At 34.5% G+C, this 24,887-nt stretch overlaps 1 protein-coding gene across 7 annotated transcripts in view; it reads left to right on the top strand.

Moving 5' to 3' along the window:
• The window catches only part of Mios (meiosis regulator for oocyte development), a 37,795-nt gene extending 13,814 nt beyond the window's left edge, over positions 1–23,981 (top strand). For 4 of the 7 annotated variants that reach the window (XM_004862733.4, XM_021242835.2, XM_004862734.4 and 1 more), the window contains 7 exons: positions 383–552; positions 3,008–3,073; positions 3,879–4,037; positions 10,422–10,574; positions 12,393–12,597; positions 22,840–22,969; positions 23,742–23,981. In XM_004862733.4, coding sequence (XP_004862790.1) covers positions 383–552; positions 3,008–3,073; positions 3,879–4,037; positions 10,422–10,574; positions 12,393–12,597; positions 22,840–22,969; positions 23,742–23,838 — 980 coding nt within the window. In that variant the 3' untranslated portion in view covers positions 23,839–23,981. Of the gene's footprint in view, positions 1–382; positions 553–3,007; positions 3,074–3,878; positions 4,038–10,421; positions 10,575–12,392; positions 12,598–21,124; positions 21,183–22,839; positions 22,971–23,741 lie in introns of those variants that run through there. The other 3 variants (XM_087204684.1, XM_021242836.2, XM_087204685.1) reach the window with 2 other exon arrangements.
• The last annotated feature ends 906 nt before the right edge of the window (positions 23,982–24,887 follow it).

The following is a 24,887-nucleotide window of genomic DNA, read 5'->3' as shown; positions in this document are numbered from 1 at the left end:
TTTGAAATAGCACAACACAAATGAACTTGATAAAGTTGGCAGTGATTCTGGTAGAGTGGTTTTACTTTTCTTCATTTAGATACTAAGGAATAACATACTATCCAGGGAACTGCCTTGAACAGGAACTTGAAAATTAAGAGATACACTTGTCCTGCACAGGGTTTACAAGTGTGGAAAGTTATAAGAATGGAAAAGTTTATAAGAATGGAAAGTTTCTGCTTATAGTCCTTGCCAAATTTTCCAGTCTAAATCAAAGCCCTTATTTCTAGAGGACTCGTTTTTCTAGGATAAAAGTAACCCTCTGATCTCTGTGTGTTTATGGTTTAAGGAATATGTAAGAAGGGGATACCAAGTTTTTAACCTGGCTATTTTTAATATGCAGGAGATCTAAATCTCAATGTGGTAGCAATGGCTTTATCGGGTTATACAGATGAGAAGAACTCCCTTTGGAGAGAAATGTGCAGTACACTACGATTACAACTCAACAACCCTTATCTATGTGTCATGTTTGCATTTCTGACAAGTGAAACAGGATCTTACGATGGTGTTTTGGTAAGCTAATTTGTTTTCCAAGATCCTCCTTTGAATTAAGATTGGAGTTTATTAAAATTTGACTTTGTTAAAATTTTCAAATATCTGATGCATTGTATATTATATTTTGGTGTATGTATAAGATAAAGCATCTAAAGATTTTCTTGAGCATTTGTTTCTGGGTATCATTGCCAATCTAGTTAATGGATATCAAGCTGGTCTTGATTTTCATAGCTGTGTTAGTGTAATTTAGATAGAAAAGGAATATATTTAATCCCTTAGCTTAAGAACTGAGCTCTACAAATCTAATATATAAACATAAAAATATACTTGCTATTTAAATATACTCTGTATATTATTTTGTTTTTTAGCTAAATAAAACACTCATGATCAGTCTTACCAATTTTGGTCAAGATAGCCATACATCTTTTCGGAGTTAACACTTGTTAATTCTCAGACCTGTTTGTATTTGGAAGGTAAATTATGATCATACTACTACTTATAGTGGACCATTTTATTTTTTTCAGTATTTGGTCTTTTTTGTTGTTATTTTTTCTCTCCTGTTTTAGCTACCACATCACCAAATAGCTTCTTGATCTGCACTTTGGTTTCTGTTGTTGGATTTTCAGCTTCCTATTAGTACAACTTACTTTGTGTTGTTGGGCTTCTTTCTAGCAGTGAGAAGAGTCTTATATACTGCAACTTCTATGTTTGCTGTTACAGCATTTCTTATATTACAGTGTTTGAAGAATTGATTTAAATGTCAATCCCTTAGAATTTGTAAAAGTATATACTTTATTGGTGTATCATATTAAAATTTTCAGTGTTAATGTTCATTTTGGCATTTTGCACAGTTCATCTATTTTTCCGTTACTTTTAATAAATTACCATTGAACTTTTCTAGCCATTTAAAATTAATGTTTATTTTTTGATTGTTACTACTACTTTTGTTAAAGAGAATACATTAAATATTGAATCTTGAAGCCGTAAAATGATGCTTCCAGTAAGTAAAAGAGAATGAAGATTAGAAAAAGAAGTGAATTTATAAAGTATACTGTTTAAATATTAAATTTTCATATTTTAAGTACCCTTTCATTCTCATTCTTAAATGTGGGTTATTAAGTAAGGAATAACTGAGATGAAAATTCATATATCCAAACTGAATAATGTATTTAATTATACTTTATGTGTATGTAATTGTAATCAGTGGGCTTTTTTTTTTTTTTTCTTAGTGTTAAATTGCAGTAAGGTAGTGAAACACACTGAATTGGAAAGTCTGATAAAGGCCTGAGTTCCTGTACCACAGTTAACCTTTTTGGGCTCTAGTTTTCCCAGCTCTAAAATAGGACAAATAATATTTATAACACTTTCCAAATCAAAATTATAACACATGCAACTAAGTCTAAGAGTTTGTTTCCTCTAGGGCAGGATTACATTTTATAATTAAGAAAACATACTAAGGGATCATATATTTAAAGAGGGAAAATTTTTGTAGAATGGCTTCAATGGAAATTAGATTTTTTCCCACCTTTAAATAACTTTTTACTACTCACAGAATTAATGTATACTTTCCTAAATTTATAGCAAACATTTTTCATAGGTATTTTACAATATTGACAGGTATATAAACATTTGTTATAATGCCTCTGAAAATTTTGCCACAAATCACATATAGAACAGTATTTTACTTTAAACACAAAACTGGATCTATTTATTTATTTTAAGACTTGATGTTTTATATTTAGAAAGATACAGGTATTCTTTCTAAACAATACTTGTGTACTCAGTTCACAAATTGCTTAGACTTGTTGATTAACTTAGCCAATGAAAGATTTTCTAGTTTCTTCAAAATTAATTTCTGTAATAGAAGGATTACATGACATCTTAAATTTGATGAAATATCCATAATTGCTTATATTTTATGTTATATAAGACCCAACTGAATTTTTTTTTTTTGGCGGGGTGTGTTGAGACAGGATCTTGCTGTGTTGTTCAGGCTGGCCTCAAACTCCTTATGTAGTCCAAGCTGGCCTCACACTCACGGTGATCCTTCTGCTTCAGCCTCCCAAGTACTGGAATTACAGGTGTGTGTCATCACACCCAGCTTGAATTTTTTTTAAAAAGTAAATTTGGTCCATTTTAAAAAACTAAATCTTTACTTTCAAGGACTAGAGCTTTAAGGGGCCAGGGATTTAGCTCAATGGTGCCACCGTCTGCCTCACAAGTGCAAGGTCCCGTATTCGATCCCTGGTACCAAAAAAAACCCAAAAAACCAAAAACAAAAAAACAAAAGGACTACAGCTTTAATTTTAAGTTCCTTGAGAGTTATATGAGAAAAGGAATCCCAGGCAGTCATTGACTCTTCCAACATTATACAGTAATTTAGCATACTTAAAAACAAACATATATTTAGTCTCTGTAAAAATTTAAATCTTACAGCATGTACAGGTAACGTGTTGCTTTTTCTTTTTTCCAGTATGAAGACAAAGTTGCGGTACGTGACAGAGTGGCATTTGCTTGTAAATTCCTTAGTGATACTCAGGTGAGAAATGATTTAATTATATATGTGAGGTGATTAATACTTATTATCACTTGTATAAGAAGTCTTTATATGTAGTTATATGTGTGCTTTTTATAGATTCCAAAAGTACTCATTTTTTATTATATTGGAGATACTGTAAATGTGTCTATCATAACTAAATTTACTTCTTTAGAATATTGACTTGATATTTTAGTTCAATTTTGCTTTGAGGGGAAAGACTGGTTGGCAGATAAAAATGTTAAACTCACTTCTTAGTGATGCTATGACAGAAATCCTTTATTTTCAATATAATAAACAGTTGCAGCTGTGAGTATAGTGAGGGAGAAGTGTACATAAACAACTAGTAATACAGTGTGTTAAGTACTTTAATAATGATGAAATGCTGAGGAATATAGAGGAATCTTGGCTGGAGTTTGAGGTGGCATTGAGTCAGAGAACACTGAAAAAAATGGTTGTTACTGTTTTTGAAGTTCCCTTTCAACTCAGATTCTGTGATTACATTAAATATTCCCACAATAGACAACAAGAGTTTTGCAGAATAATGAGGACAATTCTCTCTCAAAATAGTAAACTATTGTTTTAATAAAATAATTATCAGAACATAGTAAATGTCTTGCTTTTTAAAATGTTGGGTAATATTTGTGGATACTGATTGAAATTTGAAATAGTAGATGTGGCCTTCTTTCCTTCTTGGCTTTTATTTTAAATGTTTTCCTTGATGAATCAGATTGTTCCAAATGTAGTTTTCAAGTACAAAGCAAGTGAAACAGACTGCTTTAGAAAAAAATCACTTTGAATTTTCTAGTTAAATAGATACATCGAGAAATTGACCAATGAAATGAAAGAAGCAGGAAATCTGGAAGGAATTTTGCTTACAGGCCTTACTAAGGATGGAGTGGACTTAATGGAGAGTTATGTTGATAGAACTGGAGATGTCCAGACAGCAAGTTACTGCATGTTACAGGTTAGTGCAGTTTGACAACACACTTAAAAAAAAAAAAAAGTAAAAGAAAGAAACCTGAACCACTTTCTGTATTCCCTCAGTTGAAAGAGAGCATGTACTTTTGTTTACTTAGGATTTCTAGAAGACATTTAGCTTTGATCTAATCACTTGATCTGCTGAGGACTTGTGTCTTATCTTACTGTCCCTGAGTCTTATTGGGTTATCCAGTTTTTCCTTTCATTCTGGAAAGTACCAGTCTTGATTGCATCTGAATTTGTGTAAAGCTCAAATGGAACAAAGAAACTTTTCTTCAATTTCTCCAATTGTTGACAGAACTGCATCTTCTACAAAAGAGTTTCTCTTTCCCTGATATGAGCTACAGTCTCACTTCAAATTCAGAAGCCAAGTTAAATCACAGTTCTCTTAACTCTCAGTTTCTCTTTCTGTTATCAGTGAGGATGATTTGGGCAACTCCTTTATCTGTTTTTTCTCATTTTTACTGTCCAGTGGGTAAAAGCAGATTTCTGGAGAATCTTATCCTTTCATGGATACCCTCTTTCTTGCTCTCTTCCTTTTATACAATATAAAAGCTTGCTGTGTACTAGGTAAAGGTAACCATTGTAAAATGTCCATTCCCCAGATCTACCTTCCTGCGAGTGTAACTGAATAGTGGTTCACAAACTGTAAAGTAAACTTACCTAAAGTTATCATGCCACTGCCTATGAAAGAAAAAAGTTTTTTCTTTCTGGAATAAGATTCTGTCTGTTAAATTGCAGAAGTATGACTACAGAGTACAAATGGGTTAACTTCGTTAGATATATGAAATATATTTTAAAGGTTGACAATGTATGATAGTTGCTTTTTTAATATCTAGACTAAAGCCAGGCATGGTGATTTGTGCCTGTAATCCCAGCATTTGAGAGGCTGAGGCAGGTGGATTGCCATGTTTGAGGCCAGCCTGGGTTGCATATGAGGTCAGAGCCAGCCTGAACTACATAGTGAGACCTATCTCAAAAAACAAATAAACAAAAAATATTGTAGACTGATAGTTGTTGCTTTTTAATTGGGATGTTTCCTCTATTTATATTTACATGGTCAAGATTAAGTTAGCCATTTTGTTATTTGTTTGAATTTTGTCTTTATGTTTTACTCCTCTGCTCCTTTATTGCCTTATTTTGGGTAAATTGAATATTTGTTTTACTTTAATTCCTCTATTGCCCTTTTAATTAAATACTCTTTTTATTATGTTTTTGTTAAAGTTGTTGCCTTCAGTCTATGAAGATGCATCCTTATCACGATCAACATTTTAGCCCCCCATACTTCACATTACAAACCGAATATGCTCTTCACGCTTTCTTTTTTTTTTACCTTTTCCTTTCCTTTTCCTACCTTATACTTGGCACTTTCTTACTTCAAATTTAGAGCTTCGCAAATGTTACAGCAGGGTAATTACACTTACGTACTATCTTAATCACTTTCCCATTGTTGAGACTGATACTGGACATCCACAATTTAAAGGATGTTTATTTTGGCTCACAGAGTTTGACTCAGGCAAGCTCTTAGCTGTGAGCCCCTGTAAAAGTCAAAAAGAAAGTCAAATACAGTAATACCTTAGTTTACGTTAATAATTCATTCTGCTTATAATCCAAACCTCTTGTATATGAAAGCAGAGAGAGAGAAGAAGCAGTTGTGATCCTGTGATGTTCAGCATGACATACTACTTGTATTGGAAGACATTGCTTGTTTATCAAGTTAAAATTTCTCAGAAATCTTTGCTTGTCTTGCAAAACACTCACGGACCAAGTTACTCACAGACTGTACTTCTAATATATATTATTACAGGGTGAACATTCCTATTCCAAAAGAGACAAATAGGGACATAGAAAGGAATGGAACCAAAGCAAGCAAAGCAGGACTAACACCCAGCAGGGCAAACATTAAATCTTGTAGTTCCATGTCCAGTACCTGGATCAAGTTGTGAATTCCAAAAGGCTTGGGTAACCCTGACTCTGTAGCATTGCTTGTTGCAATTCACATGGCTTCTTTCTTAGGGTGGTTTTACTCACTCCCTGGAGCTTTCCTTAGCAGACAGCATGTTCTTGTCATCTCTAGCTTCTTGGGGTCTCTTGTGCTTTTGGCTTCACTCTTATAGCTTCACTCTCTGCCCTCGTGGGGGCACACTGCTGGGCTTCCCAGGCCTTCTTCTGAAATCTAGGTAAAAGGCTCTGTGAGCCCATGGCTCCTGTATTCTGCATGTCTGTAAAGCCAGCACCACATGGATGACACTAAGGTCTACCACCAGCTCAAGCAGTAGCCATGCCCCCTGTGATAATGGCTACAGCAACTCTGAATGCCAGAATGACTGACCATTATGTAACAAATCCCAGGGAACCAGTTCCTTAGGCAGCTGTTCTTAAGCAGAAGGGCCAGAGGCACTCTTCTCAATTGAAAGCTTTACAGTTTTGCACCCTTGAAATAATGAAGGATAGGGTCTGGGTGATTCCTGAGTTAACTTCAGGCCATCTTTTCTATTGTCCTGATGCAAAATACTTGGCTTTGTTATAATGCAAATCTTTTCAGCAACCATGCTGTCCTTTGCTTCAACTTTATAGACTCTTTCTTTCTGGCAAAACTACAAACTTCAGATTGTTCAGTTCTGCCCCCTATTCTGATTCTCAGTATAGATGTAAGAAATTATAGCATGCAGTACTCATGCTGCACCCTGAACATTGGGCTGCTTTGAAATTTCCTACACCAGATTAATTAGTCCACCACCCTTAATCTCAGTCTCATGCAAAGTCTCAAACTATGGCAAAATATAGACAAATTTTCTACCAAACCACAACACATATGGCCTCTAGTCCAACTGTCAGTGGAGTCCTTGTTCCTAACTGAAACCTCCAGAGCCTGGCCTTTACAGTCTACATTCCTGTCAGCATTCTGGGCTTCTGAGTTCCTACCAGTATCTCCCATCAAACTCTGCTTTCAGCATTCTAAGGCTCCTCTATGTGACATCTCCAAGACTTTACAAAGTTCTCCCATGAACCAATTCCAAGGGCTTCGCCACATGGTCAGATATAGTTACATCAATGACCCCACTTCTCTGATTCCAGTGTGTGTCTTAGTCACTTTTTCATCTCTGGGACACAGTATCGAACACCTACAACTGAACACTTACAACATTCAAAATGTTTACCTCTCATGGTCATTTTGACTTTAAGGAAGAGCCAAAAGCTTCATGGTGCAAGATCAGGTAAAGAAGTTAGATGAGGATACACCATGTTATTTGTCAGAAATTGCTGTAAACATTTTGAATCAATTCAGGATATCCAGACAGCCAGGAAAGACACTCAATACATTTTGTGTATTGAGGGTAGGGTGGAGTTAATGGTAGTGTATCTTTTACTGAAATAAATTTTTAAATTTATATTTAATCATTTATTGTATTTTTATTACACCACATATATTAGAAGAAACTTAACATTCAGTGTTACTATTTTTGTTTTTGAAAAATTGTGTCTTTTATGAGTTGAAAGGAAATGACCTTGTATTTATTCACTTATTTGCTATTTCTGGCATTCTTCATTCCTTCTGTTTCACCTGGTATCTTTTCCCTTTGGTCTTTCTCTTTAGCATTTCTCATAGTATACGTGAAGAATTCCCTCAGCTTTTAATTTTTAACTGAAAATGTCTAGTTCATCTTTTTTTTCCTTTCAACACTTAAAAGAGGTAGCCTCATATTATCTAGCCCCCGTTATTTTTGATGAAAAGTCTGCTCTTCTTTGTCTCCCTGTTGATCATTCATTTTTTTCTTGGGCTTCTTTCAAGATTTTCTCTTTATCTTTGCTTGTCAACAGTATTATACTCATGTGCCTAGTTGTCATTTTTTAATCCTGCTTGTAGGTCATTTAGCTTCTTATATCTGTTAATGGTTTTGCTTCTTGTGCCTGTTAGTGTTTTTCACCAGATTTGGGAAATTTTCATTCATTATTTCTTTAAATATTTTTTGTTGCTCCAATCTTGTTCTTTTTTGTTTTTGGACTCTTATGATGTAGATATTAAACCATTTGATATTGTCCATAAGTGCCTAAGGTTCGAGTCTGGGGTGAGGGCTTTGTTCTTCAGATTGAATTATTTTCCTTGATTTATATATTGATTCTTCTGTATCTCTTATCTGCTATTAAGGTTTCCAGCAAATTCTTAATTTCAGCTATTGTGTTTGTCAGTCATAGAATACTTTTTTTGAACCTGCTGCATTGGTCTTTGCTAAATCTTAATGTATCAGTTATTTTATTTTTAATTCTGTTGACCTCCTTTTCCTTTACTTTGAAGCACATTTGCCTATTATATGTCTAGTGATTTCTTTATTGACTATTGGGCATCGTATACATATTATGTAGATCTGGCTACTTTGATCCTTTTCTGAAAAATAATGATTATTATTACTTTTGAGAGTTCAGTTACTTGTTGATGAATTTTGGCCTTCCTTTTTGTTACTGTGAATCTGTGAGAAGCCCAAGTTATTGCCCAAGCCCTACTGGTTTGGTCAGACTAATCTCTGAACTATTTCCTCTACAGATTTTGGTGATTTTAGGCTTTATCAGGGCAGGTCTAGAGAAGCCATACCAAATATGAGTTGACCAAATTCTTTTTAATTTGTCCTTACTGCCGTCTTTTTAGTTCATCTTTAGTGCCATGAAACCAGGAAGAGGGTATGATGACACCTAGTTTTTCTGTGATCCCCACCCCCATCCCCAGTACTGGGGCTCAAACCCAAGGCATTTGTACTGAGCTACATCCACAGCCCTTTTTTTAAATTTTTGAGACAGGGTCTCACTAAGCTGCCCAGACTAGGCTTGAACTTGTGATCCTCCTGGCTCAGCCTTGAGGGATGCTGGGATTACAGGTTTACACCACCATACCCAGCTCTGTGAATTTTTTTTAAAACCAGGGATAATACACTACTTTAGTACTTAGTTTTGCTTAATTGGCCATATTTAAGACTAAAGTAGATATTTTCTTTTTTTTAAGAAATAAAATTATGAGTTTTTCACATTTTTTGCTAAATTTAACTGATCATGAAATTAATACTTAATAGATGAAAGACAGGCTCATGCTTTTGATTGAATATCTAAAGATAGATTTTATTAACTGTTACAGGCTTCTATTCTTTTCCCATAAGTAAAATGTTTGCTAGTTTTTTTTCTAATATTATTTTCCTTTTCTGTCTGGCCTCAAGTAGGACTGGGAAAACTGGGATTCAAACTCATGTCCAAGGTATTACAAGTAGTCTTTCTCTGCTTTCTGTATCATGTAAAGTTCAGGAGGATTTCCTAGACAGAGCTAAAAGCCTTCTACAAAAATTGAAACCAAGCATAGATGAAATGTAGAATGTCACAGCTACCATCTAGTATGGTTAAGGAAAATACAGGTTAAGGAAAATTCTTACCACCAAGAAATTGAAGTCTTAGCTGGGCATGGTGGTACATGCCTGCAATCTCAGGACTCTGAGAGACTCAGGCAGGAGGATCACAATTCCAAGCCCAGCCTGGGAAACTTAGAGACTTAGACCCTTTCTCAAAGTAAAAATTTTTTTAAAAGACTGAGGATATAGTTCAATTCAATCCATAGTACTGTTAAAAAAAAAAAAAGAAAAGAAAAAAGAAAGACAGGCTCAGTGGTGCCGTGCCTGGCTCACAAGCGCAAGGTCCTGAGTTTGATCCCTGGTACAAAAAAAAAGAAGAAAGAAAGAGAAAAGAAGTTCTTAATGAGAACTCCAAAACTCCAGTAAATTTAAGAAAAAAATTGTTACTTTGCATTATGCCCTGTGGGGGGGGGGGTCAAGAAAATGTTTGGTTTTTGTTTTCTTTCTTTTTTTGTTAAGTAAAAAAAAAATATATTTTAATTGGAGGCAAGAGAAAGAATAGATTAATTTACAGATGATAGGTGTTCAAAAACAGCATTTCCATTTATAGTACCTTGCTAGATATGAAGAATAAGGCTCCGTACTCATTTATATGTGATTGAGAAATTTTGGTGTGTATTTGGATAAACTAGTAAAGAGTTTATGAACCCAGAGGTTTTAATAGTTAGGACAAAACTTTTCACATCACTATTCAACCATGGAGGTGAATTGTTTGTTCCCAGCTCCTTAAACTCAACTAAAAGAGAATTACACTTCCCTAGCCAGTATGGTATCTGTGATGTATATTTATATCATTAGAGAAGACCAGCTTGAGGTAAATTAATGGAGCTTCTATCCGTTATCTGTATCCTCATTAGGAAACAACTTTTGGCAAAAAGGGGGACTGTTTCTTCTGTCTGACTCGTACTCCCATGTTACACAGAATCCTCTGGGTTAAACAGAACATTTTAAACAACGGAAATAATTTGTGTTCTTTTTAGGGCTCACCTTTAGATGTTCTGAAAGATGAAAGAGTCCAGTACTGGATTGAGAATTATAGAAATTTATTAGATGCTTGGAGGTTTTGGCACAAACGAGCTGAATTTGATATTCACAGGAGTAAGTTGGATCCCAGTTCCAAGCCATTAGCACAGGTAAGAACATTGTTTTACAGAGAATCAAATGATAACATGTTTTATTTCAATTTAATAAGTTATTTTCAGCTCATTCTTTTGCTTGTATCAAGTTCCCATTGATGTCTATTTCAGATTGTACTTACTCTTGATCTTCCTGTTCTTTGGTTCTGCCAGTCCTAACAATCATACTAGGCGGTTGAGCATTAGTCTGAGATGGAACAAACTACAGAAGTCCAGAGGATCTTAGGAAAGCCTAAATCCTGGGGTTGTATGAAGTTTTCCAATATGTGTCAAGGCCTTTCAGAATCTAAACTATTAATGTGATATTAGAAATCCCATCTATGTAGTTTTCTGCACTCTTAATGTGCAATAAAGCAGGATTTGGGGAAATTTTTTTAACTTAATAGTATATGCATTTTATATGTCTAATTGTACATGGAAATCTTTTTTTCTTTTAGCGCTAGTTTAAAAACCATGGAATCAGTATCCTAGGACTGTGATGGTGAACCATTTAGAGCTTTCAGTGATGCAGACACCCCACTGTGGCACATGGGCCATAAGTTTGCCACCGCTGTCCTAGTGGTGTAGCAAACTGAATCTGGGAAGGAAGACACCCAGGGAGGCAGGAGGCATTGTACAACTTTTTTATTACATTAATGGACCTGACTAGGATTGCTCCCAAAGAAGTCAAGCCCAGAATATCAGTGAGCCGCCAGTTTTATAGGGTTGCAAGCAGGAAGTACGGAAGCAGAGTATTTGGCAGTCTTTGTTTGGTTAGTTATTTGACATTTTTTACATCTTAATTTCATTGGCGTTTCCCTGGGAATATAGCAAGCAGAGTTTACACAAAGCAGTGCATTGTGGGGGGAGTTCTTGGCAGGACTTTCTAAGTCCGTTACGCTCTTTTGGTGATAGATTACAGAAGTTGTAGTGGCTACTCAGGTACATTCTACAAAGAACATAGTTAGCTAGTTAACTCATAGTTGCTTAATAACACAGTTAACTCATAGTAGTCAAATTTAGTTATTTTTTTGTTAGAAATTTATCTGTTTGCCTAGAAATTCCCTTTCACTGGGACACATGATCTAAGATCATTTTATCTTAGTTTAGACATTAAGGATTAGGTTTTCCTCAATATGGGCACTGGATGGTGCTCTTATTTTAGGAAATTGAGAAATTAATATGCTTATATTAAAGCAACCAGAGTATTGTAAAATGATATGCTATTGTATATGTTAATAATCTGTATAATAAAAACTGAGGCATTTACTATAAAAGCAAATGAATACCATATACTGCTGCTATTCTAAAATTTTAACAATTTGTCTTTAAGGATCCTTAACTCCTTTTTATTTTAGGAACAGACTGTTTTCTTTATAAGGAAATTTTGTTCAGAAGATTACATCGCTGAACTTTTTTAAAAAGTCAGAGGATATTTTAAATGGCCATGTGAATTCTAATGTCTTTGTTAAATCTAAAATGTCAGGGTCTGAAGTTCCTAATTTTCCAGCAATATCAATGGTATTTGGAAGAATATAACTGAAGATAACAGAAAGGAGCTACCCATGTATTGTAACTAAGGGGTGATTATAAATGAGAGCTAATCAGATTTAGCAGATAAGTCATTTTGCAGTGTCAGATGGTTTTTTGTTTTTTGTTTTTTGGTACTGGAGATCGAACTCAGGACCTTGCACTTGCAAAGCAGGCGTGGTGCCACTGAGCTAAATCCCCAGCCCTCAGATGGTTTTTAAGATACTATAAAATAATTTTTTGGTTAAAACTTTATCATCTTTATGATTTGCATCACATTTATTTCTCTTCTCATTTGTTTTGTAGGTGTTTGTGAGTTGTAATTTCTGTGGCAAGTCCATCTCCTACAGCTGTTCATCTGTGCCTCATCAGGGCAGAGGTTTTAGTCAGTATGGTGTGAGTGGCTCCCCAACAAAGTCTAAAGTCACAAGCTGCCCTGGCTGTCGAAAACCCCTTCCTCGATGTGCTCTTTGCCTCATTAATATGGGAACACCTGTTTCTAGCTGTCCTGGTATGACATAATTCTACAGAAAATTTTTTCTGAGCTTGAATTGTTCTTATATAATTGAGTTAATATTGAAATATATACAACTGGCCTGTTTGTGTTGTTTCTAAGAAAGGGCATTTTACTGGTTTGAAAGCTTTTGTGATCCCTCTAATTTATAAAATCTGCATTAAAAGTATTACTTTAGCTCTATTTACAGTACAGTACAGTAGACCCTTGAGTTACAGTGGACCCTGACATACAAACAGCTTGGGTTATGACCAGAATTTTGGTTTTTTGGTTTTTTGGGGTTTTTTTTTTATTAACCCATTTGTTTTTAATGATTGTGGACAGCAAGAAACATAAAAGAACTGAGGATTGGCACAATAAATTTCATGGCAACGATGAAATGACATAGTAGAAATGTGTATATTTAAAATATAGACATACCTTTATGTCTGTGAAGATTCAGATATATTGAGTTGTTTTTACTCTCCATTATGCATTGATGACAGAATTTCAAAATCACTTAACAGTGGTAAGAACCAGGCATTTCTTATTCCCTGCCTCTTACTTGGTTCATATGGGTTTTTTTTTTTCCAAACCTTTGCTCACATACTCAGACCACATTAGTCACTGTTTCCCACAGTGCAGAATAGGTTAAAAATGGAATTTTCTCTACTCTGTCAAATTATTCCCTGTTCCACATTATTAATTCTTTTTCAGTTAGGCTTTGAGTTCTTTCTGATAGGATAGAGTCAGCCTTTTGGATTGCAAAGAAATTCTGTTATTGAGCCCAGGTGTCCCAGCTTCTCAGGTAGCTGAGAATTAACCTTTTCATCTGCCTTCTGTAGAAGGAGAAGAGTTTCTAGGGAGCTACAAATAAATTTACCATCTTCTCAGTGACTCGTTTTGCTTTTTTATTATGAAAAGCCACAAGTCATTGAATAAAAATCCTCAAGGTCTCCACTTGATTATGTAGACAATTAGTAATGGTTCAACTCTCACTTTTCTGCAAAAATGGCTTGTAGCCCACTGTTTTAGGATGCCAGAAACGTGGTAATAGGTGAAAACCTCAGCCAGCCACCTGGATAGCTACTAAACGCAAGTCATCTGGGAATCTACAAAGAGCTGAATGGTTGACAGAATTTTAATTGTCCTTCCAGGCTGTATGTCTCTGCTCCATATTTTCTCTTTAATTGTTCTGACTTCCCTTTTTTTTTTTCCTTAAATTCTTTTATTGGTACATTTTAGGTATACAGTACATTTACATTTATCATTGGGTACTTGTACCTGTACATGATGTATCTTGGTTCTTATTTTTTCCCCATTCCCAGCCCTCCCTTTACCCCCTCCACCCTTCCCTATTTACAAAGACTTTGTTTCCAATTTTTCCTTTTCTCATAATTTTTCCTTTCCCTTCTTTCCCCTACCCTTCCCACTTCCCCTACTCCTTTGGAACTTTTCTTCGTATTTGAAATTATCAATTATTTGTTTTAATCATTTTAACCCTTATTTACACTTTCAGTTTCTCACACCAGAGAAACTATTCAGTATTTACACATGTGTGTCCTATTTATTTCACTTAAGAGTATGGCCTCAATATGCATCCATTTAGCTATACATGTCTCTAGTTTCTCATTCTTTATGGCTGAGTAGTACTCCATTTTATAAAAAAAAAAACACATCTTCTTTATCCAGTTTCCAGTTGATGGGCAATTGGGCTGTTTCCAAGCTTTAGCTATTACAAGTTGTGCCGCTGTAAACATGGGTGCACGTATATAGCTGTGGTATGAGTCTTTTAATTCTTTTGGGAACATACCCAGCAGGGAAATAGCTGGGTCAAATGGGACTTCCAGTCCTAGTTGCTTTAGGTGTCTCCATAATGATTTCCACAGTAGTTACAACAGTCTGCACTCCCACTAACAATGGAGAAGGGCTCCTTTCTCCCCACAACCCCACCAACATTTGTTAATGATTGATTTCTTGATAGCAGCCATTCTTTCTGGGGTGAGATGGAATGTCAGTGTTGTTTTCATCAACATCTCTCGAATGATGAGTGATGTTGAACATTTTTTCATGTCTGTTTGCTGCTTTTACTTCTTTGAGAAATGTCTGTTCATTTCAGATACCCATTTTTGAATTGGGTCTTTAAATTTGGGGGGTCTGATTTTTTTCAGTTCTTTATATATTCTAGATAGTAATCCTTTGTCTGAGGTATAGCTGCTAAAAAATTTTTCCCACATTGTAGGTTGTCTCTTAGCTCTGTTGGTGGTTTCTCTTGCAGTGCAGAAGCTTTTTAATAAATGAGATCCCAGTTATTGATTCTTTGTGCAAGTTCCTATGCTACTGAGGTTTTGTTCATAAAGTCTTTTCCTATGCCAGTGTCTTCAACAGTTCTACCTAACTTATCTTCCAGAAAGTTTAGTGTTTCTGTCTTAATATTTAGATATTTAATCCACTTCAATCTTAGTTTAGTGCATGGTGATAGGTATGGGTCTAGTTTTAATCTTTGACAGGTTGAAATCCAGTTTTTCCAACACCATTTATTAAATAGGCTATCTTTCCTCCAGTGAGGATGGTTGGCTCCTTTGTCAAAGATGAGGTGGCTGAGTATATCTGGAGTTGTTACTGTATCTTCTCTTCTATTCCACTGATCCTCAGATCTGTTTTTTTGCCAGTACCATGCTGATTTTATCACAGTAGCTTTGTAGTATAGTTTCAAGGTGGGATTTGTGATACCCCCTGCCATGTCTGTTACCTAGAATTGCTTTAGCTATTCTAGGTCTCTTCTGGTTCCAAATGAATTTTTGGATTGTTTTCTCTAGTTCTGTGAAATATATTGTTGGAATTTCCGTCGGCATTGCATTAAATCTATATAGTAGTTTTGGAAGTATGGCCATTTTCACTATATTGTTTCTTCCTACCCAGGAAGAAGGGATGTCTTTCCATTTTCTTGAATCCTCTTCGATCTCTTTTTTCAGAGTGCTGTAGTTTTCAGTGTAGAGATCTTTTGCTTCCTTTGTTAGATTGATTCCTAGATATTTCATTTTTTTGGATGCTTTTGTAAAAGCAATTGTTTCCCTAATTTCTCTCTCAATGAGTCTGTTATTTGTGTACAAGAAGGCTATTGTTTTTTGAGAACTGACCTTGTATCCAGCTACTCTACTCTGTCAATTAAGGCTAGAAGTCTTTTGGTGGAGTTTTTTGGGTCGTCTATGTAAAGTATCATATTGTCAGCAAATAGTGACAGTTTGACTTCTTCCATTCCTGTCTTTGTTCCTTTTATTTCTTTCTCTTTTCTAATTGCTGTGGCTAATATTTCCAGAATTATATTGAACAAGAGTGGTGATAGTGGGCCAGAATTTTTGTTTTAACTTACAAACAAAGCCTTAAGTTATGACCTAAATTCCAGCTGCTTGTGCTTCTAGATGGTCTCAGATACAGATTTAACCTTTACAGAGTTCTGAGTTCTGGAAGGAACATTACAACATCCTTTCCTGTGTGGGGTCAATTGAGAAATCCTGGGCCAGTGTCTCTCTAAGGACACTGAGGTCTGCCTGTATATAGGAAAGAGACTTTGAAGGCTGTGTAGAGGAGCCTGAGCCTTCAGTTGACCAACTTGAGTTAACAACCAGCCCTCTCAAACAAATTGAGTTTGTAAGTCAAAGGTCCACTCTTCTGGACCAGAGCTGCTTTCTGTTTCTGATAGTTTCTTAGTCTGCAGCTTTTTCATGTAAGCAGTCTGCTTCTTTTATTAATATATGTGAAAGACTTGCTAATATCATTGACTGAGTCATTATTTTTCAATGTAGATGCTTGCCTTTTTTTTTTTTGGTACTGAGGATCGAACTCGGGTCCTTGCGCTTGCTCAGCAGGCAGCAAAACCACTGAGCTAAATCCCCAGCCTGATGCTTGCCTTTTTTAACAAGTGAAGGCAATATTTAATGCTTTTAGATGTACATTTTAGTTTGATTTAAGTTTTCATTAAGAATTTTTATGTTATGTGCGGATCAGTTTTTCTATATGGCCTTGGTCCTAATAAATAAAAAAGTAACAGTTTGGATTATTTACTACAGTGAAAGAACAAGGAGTAAAATATAGCATAAATAAGTCATATATCTGTGTGAACTGGGATATACAGAAATAGTTAAATTTAGTAACTCTCTGGACTATAGGTCTCAGAAAGTTATAGGGATTATTTGCCTTCTAAATACACTTGTGTGCTATTCTTTTTTATTAGATAGTACTTTTTTAGTCCTTTATATTTTTTGAAAGAAGATAACAGTAATTTTCTAGAACTTGAAAATTAAATCATATAATATTTCAAACTCTGTTATGGTGACTTTTACAATAAATATTGAACATTCAGGTTAATCAGATCTCAACTTTTTTTCATATTTCACAATTTCTAGATTTGCTTCAGAAGTAATTTATGTATTGCAAGAAATAAGGCTCATGTATTTAGAGGAATCAGCCTCATGGAACTTATGGCATACAATAAACATGAATAATATAAAATCATATGTTCTAGAAAATAATTACTGGTCCATAGTGCCTTATCTGTCTTTCCAAAATCTTTAGAAAGATCTGAATATCCAGAGTTTTAAAAGAATGGATTTTTTTTAAAAAATGGATTATATTAATCTCATTTGGCAGCACAACCTGTTTAGATTTAGAATTGACAAGAAGCTGGTAGGATCTCTGTCTCGTTTATTTGTGAGTATTCATATATCTCACTGCAAAATTGTCAGTGTGTTTGGTTACTGCTTGCAGCCTCAGGCTTCCCTAGAGGTATTATACAATAAATATTTGTTCTTTATTATTTTTCTAAAATCCCAAAGCAGTCTGAATTTTGAAACATACCTAGCCCCTAGGATGAATAAAGAAAATGTGAGGAATTTTGAAAGAGAGAAACATTACTTCTAACTGAAAGATACCTGGAAAGCTTCAGAAAGAAGGTTCCATTTCAGCTAGTGCATTAACATTTAATAGATTTAAATATGTGAAATTTTAGGGAAGCTGTGCCAGGTGTAGAGTAATATTGAACAATGTGAATTGGGATAGAGATTGGTAAGTAAAGTACAGAGAGTGTATGGAAGTATTAAGTGCATTGTGTACAATGCACTTTCTTATCAGAAATAGACTGTTAGGAAATAGTATAGGAGAATTAGATTTTGAATGTGATCTTTATAAAGACATTTCTGAGCTCTTTAAGTTAGAATAATCATATTATTTTTATCAGAAGAATCATAGTTCTAAAATAAAACGGGACCTAATAGAAATCAAATGCTGGTTCATGGCAGCCTAAAAGTTCTGATATACAATCATCTCTGGTGCTTTGCCTTTAATCAACAATTGCATCCACCCATCATGTTTCATGATCCAAATAATTAAGATTTCCATAAACTTATTTATTTAACTGAGATTTGCATATTTTTATACTCAGTTGTGTAGTGAAGATTAGGACTCTATTCAAACAGTTCTAATTAATATCACTATATAGATTATAAATTATAAACATTATTTAACAAAATATTTATTAGTGCTTGTTCTTTGTTTTTGTTTTTGTTTTTTTGGTACCAGGGATTGAACTTGGGACCTTGTGCTTGCAAGGCAGGTGGCAGAACCACTGAGCTAAATCCTTGGCCCAGTACTTGTTCTTTTAAGTAGTAGAAATATAGTGAACAAAACATATCTGCCTTCATAGAGCGTAACTTCTAGATCAGGCATGTTCATGTAACTCTTGGGCACATGTGGCCCAGAACATCTAGTGCTGTAACCCCACAAGATCATAAACTTTTAACATTATTATGTGATTGTTTTAGCAACATTTTTCATAACTCAGCTGTGCATGCTCCAGCATGAGCTGCATAGGTGACAGTGGAATACTGTTGAGGGAAGGGTGCAGTGCAGTGCTAACTTCACTTCCTGTACCCACACACAGCCAGTCCTGTGGAAACCCAGGATGTTACATGCACTTGTGCAGCTTGGCAAGGAAAATGTAATGATCAGTAATAGTTTTTCAGCTATTAAACTATTAAAAATATTTTTAAAGGAAGTTTTATTACTTCTACACATTATATTATATATCTTAGATGTGGACCAAGTTAATTCTTTACTCACTGCAGTCCAGGCTGGACAAAGGGTTCTAGATAGTGACATATTTGTTAAAAGTTAGATTGTGCACTGGTTTCCTTCTTACTCTTCTTAATTTGAAATTATGAAAGTGAACTCTAGTTTTCCTCAGATATTCTGTATCACTTATCTTTATAATTTACTGCCTCTTAAAATTTAAAGTCACTTGATCTTAAAAATAAGCCTTTTCCCTTTGCAATAGAGTAACCCTTAATAGTTCCAGTTTCATCAAAAAAAGATAAGGAATAGTTTGTTCTGTGCATTTTAAAGGGCTGGGAATGTAGCTCAGTAGCACCACGCCTGCCTGGCAAGCACAAGGTCCTGAGTTGGATCCCCAGTACTTAAAAAGATTGTTGGTAACTTATAAACAGTTTCATTGTATTTACATTTTCTTAAATATTTTTTAATTAATTTTATTGGTACATTTAAGGTATACAATATAATGACAATCATCATTGGAAATTTGCACCTTTACATAATCCATTGTGGTTCTTATTTTTTCCCCATTCCCCTGCCCTCTCTGCAAGCCCTCTACCCCTCCCTATCAACAAAGACTTTGTTTCCATTTTTTTCTCATATTAATTCCATTCCCTTCTTTTCCCCTACCCTTCCCACTTCCCCTTCCCCTTTGACCCTTTTCTTTCACATTATCTATTTCACATTATCTGTTACATCTTTTAGTCCTTATTTACATTTTCAGTTTCTCACTAGAGAAACTGTTTGGTATTTACCACATGTGTGTCCTATTTCACTTAAGAATATCGCCTCAATGTGCATCCATTTAGCTATAAATGTCTCTAGTTTCTCATTCTTCATGGCTGAGTAATACTCCATTTTATTTTTTTAAAAAAACACACATTTTCTTTATCCAGTCTCCAGCTGATGGGCAATTGGGTTGCTTCCAAGTTTTAGCTATCGTGAATTGTGCTGCCATGAACATGGGTGCATATATCACTGTGGTATGATTCTTTTAATTCTTTGGGGAAGATACCCAGCAGGGGAATAGCTGGGTCAAATGGGACTTCCGATCCTACTTCTTTGAGGTATCTCCATACTGATTTCCACAGTGGTTGCACCAGTCTACACTCCCACCAGCAGTGGAGCAGGGTTCCTCTTTCCTCACAGCCCCACCAGCATTTGTTATTGGTTGATTTCATGATAGCAGCCATTCTTTCTGGAGTGAGGTGGAATCCCAGCATTGTTTTCATTTGCATCTCTTGAATGACCAATGATGTTGAACATTTTGTCATATGTTTATTTGCTATTTCTACTTCTTTGTCTGAAAAATGTCTGTTCATTTCAGATGCCCATTTTTGGATTGGGTCTTTAAATTTGGGAGGTCTGGTTTTTTTAAGTTCTTTATATATTCTAGATAACAGTCCTTTGTCTGAAGGACTGTTGGTGAAAATTTTTTCCCACAATGTGAGTTGTCTCTTCACACTCTTAGTGGTTTCTCTTGCTGTGCAGAAGCTTTTTATTTTTTTTAAATTTATTTATTTATTTACTTATTTTGCAGAAGGTTTTTAATAAGAGATCCCACTTGTTGATTGTGTTAGTTCACAAGCAACTGAGGTTTTGTTCATAAAATCTTTTCCTACACCAATGTGTTCATTGAGTTCTACCTAACCTATCTTCCAGCAAGCTTAGTGTTTCTATTTTAATATTTAGATCTTTAATGTTTTGATTTTGGTTTAGTGCATGGTGAGAGATACAGCAAAAGCAATTCTAGGCAATAAGACAAGGTAGGAGGTATCACAATCCCCAACTTGAAGCTATACTACAAAGCTACTGTGATAAAAGCACCATAGTTTTGGCTGTGAAACAGACCTGAGGACCAGTGGAACAGATTAGAAGATGCAGAAACAACTCCAGACACCCTCACCCACCTCATTTTTGACAAAGGAGTCAAACACTCACTGGAGGAAAGATAGCCTCTTTAATAAATGGTGCTGGAAAAATTGGGTTTCAACTTGCCAAAGATTAAAACTACATCTTCTTAAATATTAACCTGGGTTTGGTGGCATGCCTGTGACCCCAGTACTCTGGGAAACAAGTCAGGATTGCAAGTTTGAATCTAACCCAAGCAATTTAGCAAGACCTTGTCTCAAAAAATTTTAAAAACAGCTGAGAATGTAGACCAGTGCAAAAGCCCTGGGTTTATCCCCTACCACTAAATAAATACATACTACTATGCATTCTTTTACTTTCATATCATAAGCAAAAATAGATGAATATGTTTTTAAACTCTCTGGTTTTAAGGCCAGTTTTGTAGTGGTTAAAAGTGTGAGAGCAGTGCCTAAATGAAATTTTGATTATGATTATCTATACATCATATTCTAGCAGGTAACAATTGCTTAAGTAGGCCTAATATTTTTACTTATTTTTCCAATATTTTAACTTGATTTTTTTGTTTTAGAACAACACAATGACATAACCTAAAGTACTAGAATGGCCATTTTCTGAACACAAAAAAGGTACATAGAGATACAGAGTTGAACATTATGAACATGCATATGTAATAATATATTTTTGTTTAAATTTTGGTGAACCATAATATGAATATTAGCATATGTATTATATACAATAAGTCAAACGTCTAGTGACTCCGCTTTCCTCCGCTCCAGAGGTTGCCACCTTCCTAAATTGCATGTTAATTAGTCTCTGCGTTGTATGTATAACCTTATTATATGTTCACTTTTTTTGCTCCTGTTTTGAATTTTATATAAAGGACCTACAGAATTTTTTCCTTGACTCACGTTTTTTTGCTCAATATTAAACTTTTGGGGTTTTTTTTTTTAATTTCAGTCATGCAGAGGAATTTAGCTGGAGTTTATTTTTTACTACTATTAAGTGTTCTATTTAGGACTGAGACAGTTTCTACACTTTGCTATTAATAAACACTTTGGTCATTTCCAGATTTTTACTATTAGGAATAATGCTGCTATGAACATTCCTTTTTTTTTAATTTACTTTTTTTTTTAATACATGTCTACAGTGCATAATGATTACTTTTTTTGTGGAGAGTTGGTACTGATTTCCAGTACTAGCTTACATTCCCATCAACAATGTAGAAAGGTACCTTTGTTCTTGCATCCTTGCCAGCATTTGTTATTTACAATTTGATTTCTTGGTGAGAGCCGTTCTTTCTGGAGTAAGATGGAACATCCATGTCATTTTCATTTGTATTTCTCTGATAGCCAGAGATGTTGAATATTTTTTCATGTATTTATAGGCCACTTGGACTTCTTCTGACAAATGTCTGTTCATTTCAGATGTCCATTTTTTTATTAGGTCTTTTATTTGGGGGAGGATCTAATTTTTTAACTACTTTATATATTCTAGGTATTAGTCTTCTGACTAAGGAATAGCTAGCAAAAATTTCCCATTCTGTTAGTTGTCTCTTACTCTAGTGGTTGTTGATTGCTGTGCAGAAGCTTTTTAATTTGATTTGCTCTCATTTGTCGATTCTTACTTTGTGTTATTTCTTGTGCAGTTTGGTGTTCTGTTCAGAAAGTCCTTGCCTATGCCTAGGTCTTCAAGAGTTTTACCTATTTTGTCTTCCAGCAGATGGTTTCCGTTGTAACATTTAGTTTTTTATTTTAGTTTAGGACATGGTGAGAGTAGGGGTCTAGATTCGGTCTTCTACATATGGATAGTGAGTTTCCTCAGGACTATTTATTAAAGAACATTTGTTAAGATACATGTCTCATATTGACATATGTAAAAGTTTCTCTAGTACGTTTACCAAGAAGTAGAATTGCTAAATCATAGGATTATGTTATTGTGAGATTTTATTTGCTCATATTTTACACTCAGGATTTTTATATGTGTTCAGGAGGGAGATGGGTCTATAATCTTCCTTATTCATTTTATTTTTGTCTGGTTTTGTTAGCAAGATGTATCATCAGCCTTGTGAAATACAATGGGAAATTTCTTTTTTGTCTTTTTTGACAGGGTTTGTATAGATAATAATTATCTGTCTTTATTGTTGAGTAAAACTCTACACCCTAGCATCCAAATCAGTGTTTCCACGTGATGTGAAATTTGTATTTTGAACATTGTTTTAGGTATACCTCTTAAGAAACTTAATATTATAATATAGTGAATAAATAGAGTTTTCCTTTTCCATAGGAGGATCCAAATCAGATGAAAAAGTTGACTTGAGCAAGGACAAAAAATTAGCTCAATTTAACAACTGGTTTACATGGTGTCACAATTGCAGGCATGGTGGACATGCTGGACACATGCTTAGTTGGTTCAGGTAATCAGTACATTCTTTCTTTAATAATCTTAGAGTTACAGCACATAAGGCAGATTGCCCTCTAAATAGTTCACATTATTATTTTATGCTATTACTGTATAGCAAAAGGATGAATTTCTTTTTTACTATCATTTGAGTTAGTAAAGGTAAGATCAACATATCTAACACTAGATAGCCTATGTGATCTTAATCTATAAGATAATAGTTAAATAAAATGTATTTTGTACGTGTTAAATGAGTATCATTATGTAATTTTATTAGAGGCAATATTTACAGTTTTTCTGACTATGTATCCTATAATTTATCATGTAACTGAATTACAAATGTAATGATAAGAGAACATACAAATTGCACTGGTTCTTTTCTAAGTAAACTTGCTATGTGGTAGGAAAGCACCTCATGCAGTGGAGACTCTCAAGACCTTCAGCTTTTATTTTGGACACTACCACTTGCCTTGTGCATATCTCATAGCTATAGCACTGATACCCAACTCATTTAATTGGCTTTAATTAAACTTGAGCATATCCCTGTCACCTTATCTATAAAGGAGATATCTTACTGTATATATAGAAAGCGAAGCTATTCATTTTTTAATAATTTTCTATCCCAAGTTCAACTTGGCAGTCATTTCTAATTTTGATGCTTTTAAAGCTTTTCTCCTTGGGGTTTTCAATGCCATTTTGAAAACTTGCATTACAGATAGATATAGATAAATGTGTTCATGTACTGTAATTTGGATTTTTAACTGTTTTTTGACCTTTTTTTTTTTTAGGGACCATGCAGAGTGTCCTGTGTCTGCATGCACGTGTAAATGTATGCAGTTGGATACAACTGGGAACTTGGTACCTGCAGAAACTGTTCAGCCATAAAATGTTATCACCTAAAGAGAAACCTTCACGTGTGGAGCTTTCTAATAGATGTCCTTCATAGCTGAAAAACATACCTCAGAACAAGTCACTCATGACTTTCCTATAATGAGAAAATAAATCATTCTATCAGATCAGCCATTTGATTTTTGAGTGAATTTGATGTGCTTCACAGAGACAAATGCTGCTGAAATGAACATCAGAGTGTGAGCATATGTTTTGTTCAATAGGTTGAAACTTCCTGTTGGAAAAACTTTTAGGGTACTGTTGAAATTATAAACATTATAAACAGTTTCTGGAATAACGAAGAGACCTTGAACCTGTATCTTCAAAGCCAAAATCAGATATCTTTCAATAAAATCTACACTTTTAAAATAAAATGACAAATTGAGTAGTTCACATGATAGCTTAAGCTTAACCATACTTAGATTCTTTTCAGATACAATTATGGATATTTACTTTTAGAATTCTCCTAACCCACACTGGAGAAATAAAATTTGTCAATATATATTTGATAATACACATTTTAAGGAGACTTTTCCCTCATACAATTTCATTTAAATATAAGAAATTTTTGGTGTAAACTATCATTGTGTTCCTTAAAACCCAAAATTAAGAATGTATCTTACAACTTTTCAAAAAAGAAAAGTATGCACCATTTTGGGAGAAATTATTACAAAATTTTCAGTTTCAAGTTTTTAATTTGCAATGTACCAATTTGTCTTCAGAGATTTCTCTCCATTTTAGTATGTCCTCACCACCTAGGAACATTTTAACTGAACACGAAATCTATGTAAGATCATGTTTGACAACCCATTTTACATAATCTCTTAGTGTGTCCTACTGTCAGATTCCTTCCTGGAATATCCTGTTTTTTTCTAAGATAGATTAGGAAGTGTCAGGGAAAACAGGGTTATTTTGGAGATTGAAGGCACAAATCGCTAAAGGTAAGTGTATTGTGCCAGTTGAAGGACTTTATTCTAAAATTGATTTTTTTCTCTTTGTAACTAGATAGTTGGAGGAGAAATAACAGAATTTGTATAATACTTCCC

Source organism: Heterocephalus glaber, unplaced genomic scaffold (assembly GCF_053883595.1).
Source record: "Heterocephalus glaber isolate CG9 unplaced genomic scaffold, H.glaber_assembly_v1.0 deba00000546, whole genome shotgun sequence".
Classification (NCBI taxonomy): domain Eukaryota; kingdom Metazoa; phylum Chordata; class Mammalia; order Rodentia; family Bathyergidae; genus Heterocephalus; species Heterocephalus glaber.
The sequence above is the reverse complement of the archived record's forward strand: the minus strand, read 5'-3'. Positions and strand labels throughout refer to the sequence as shown.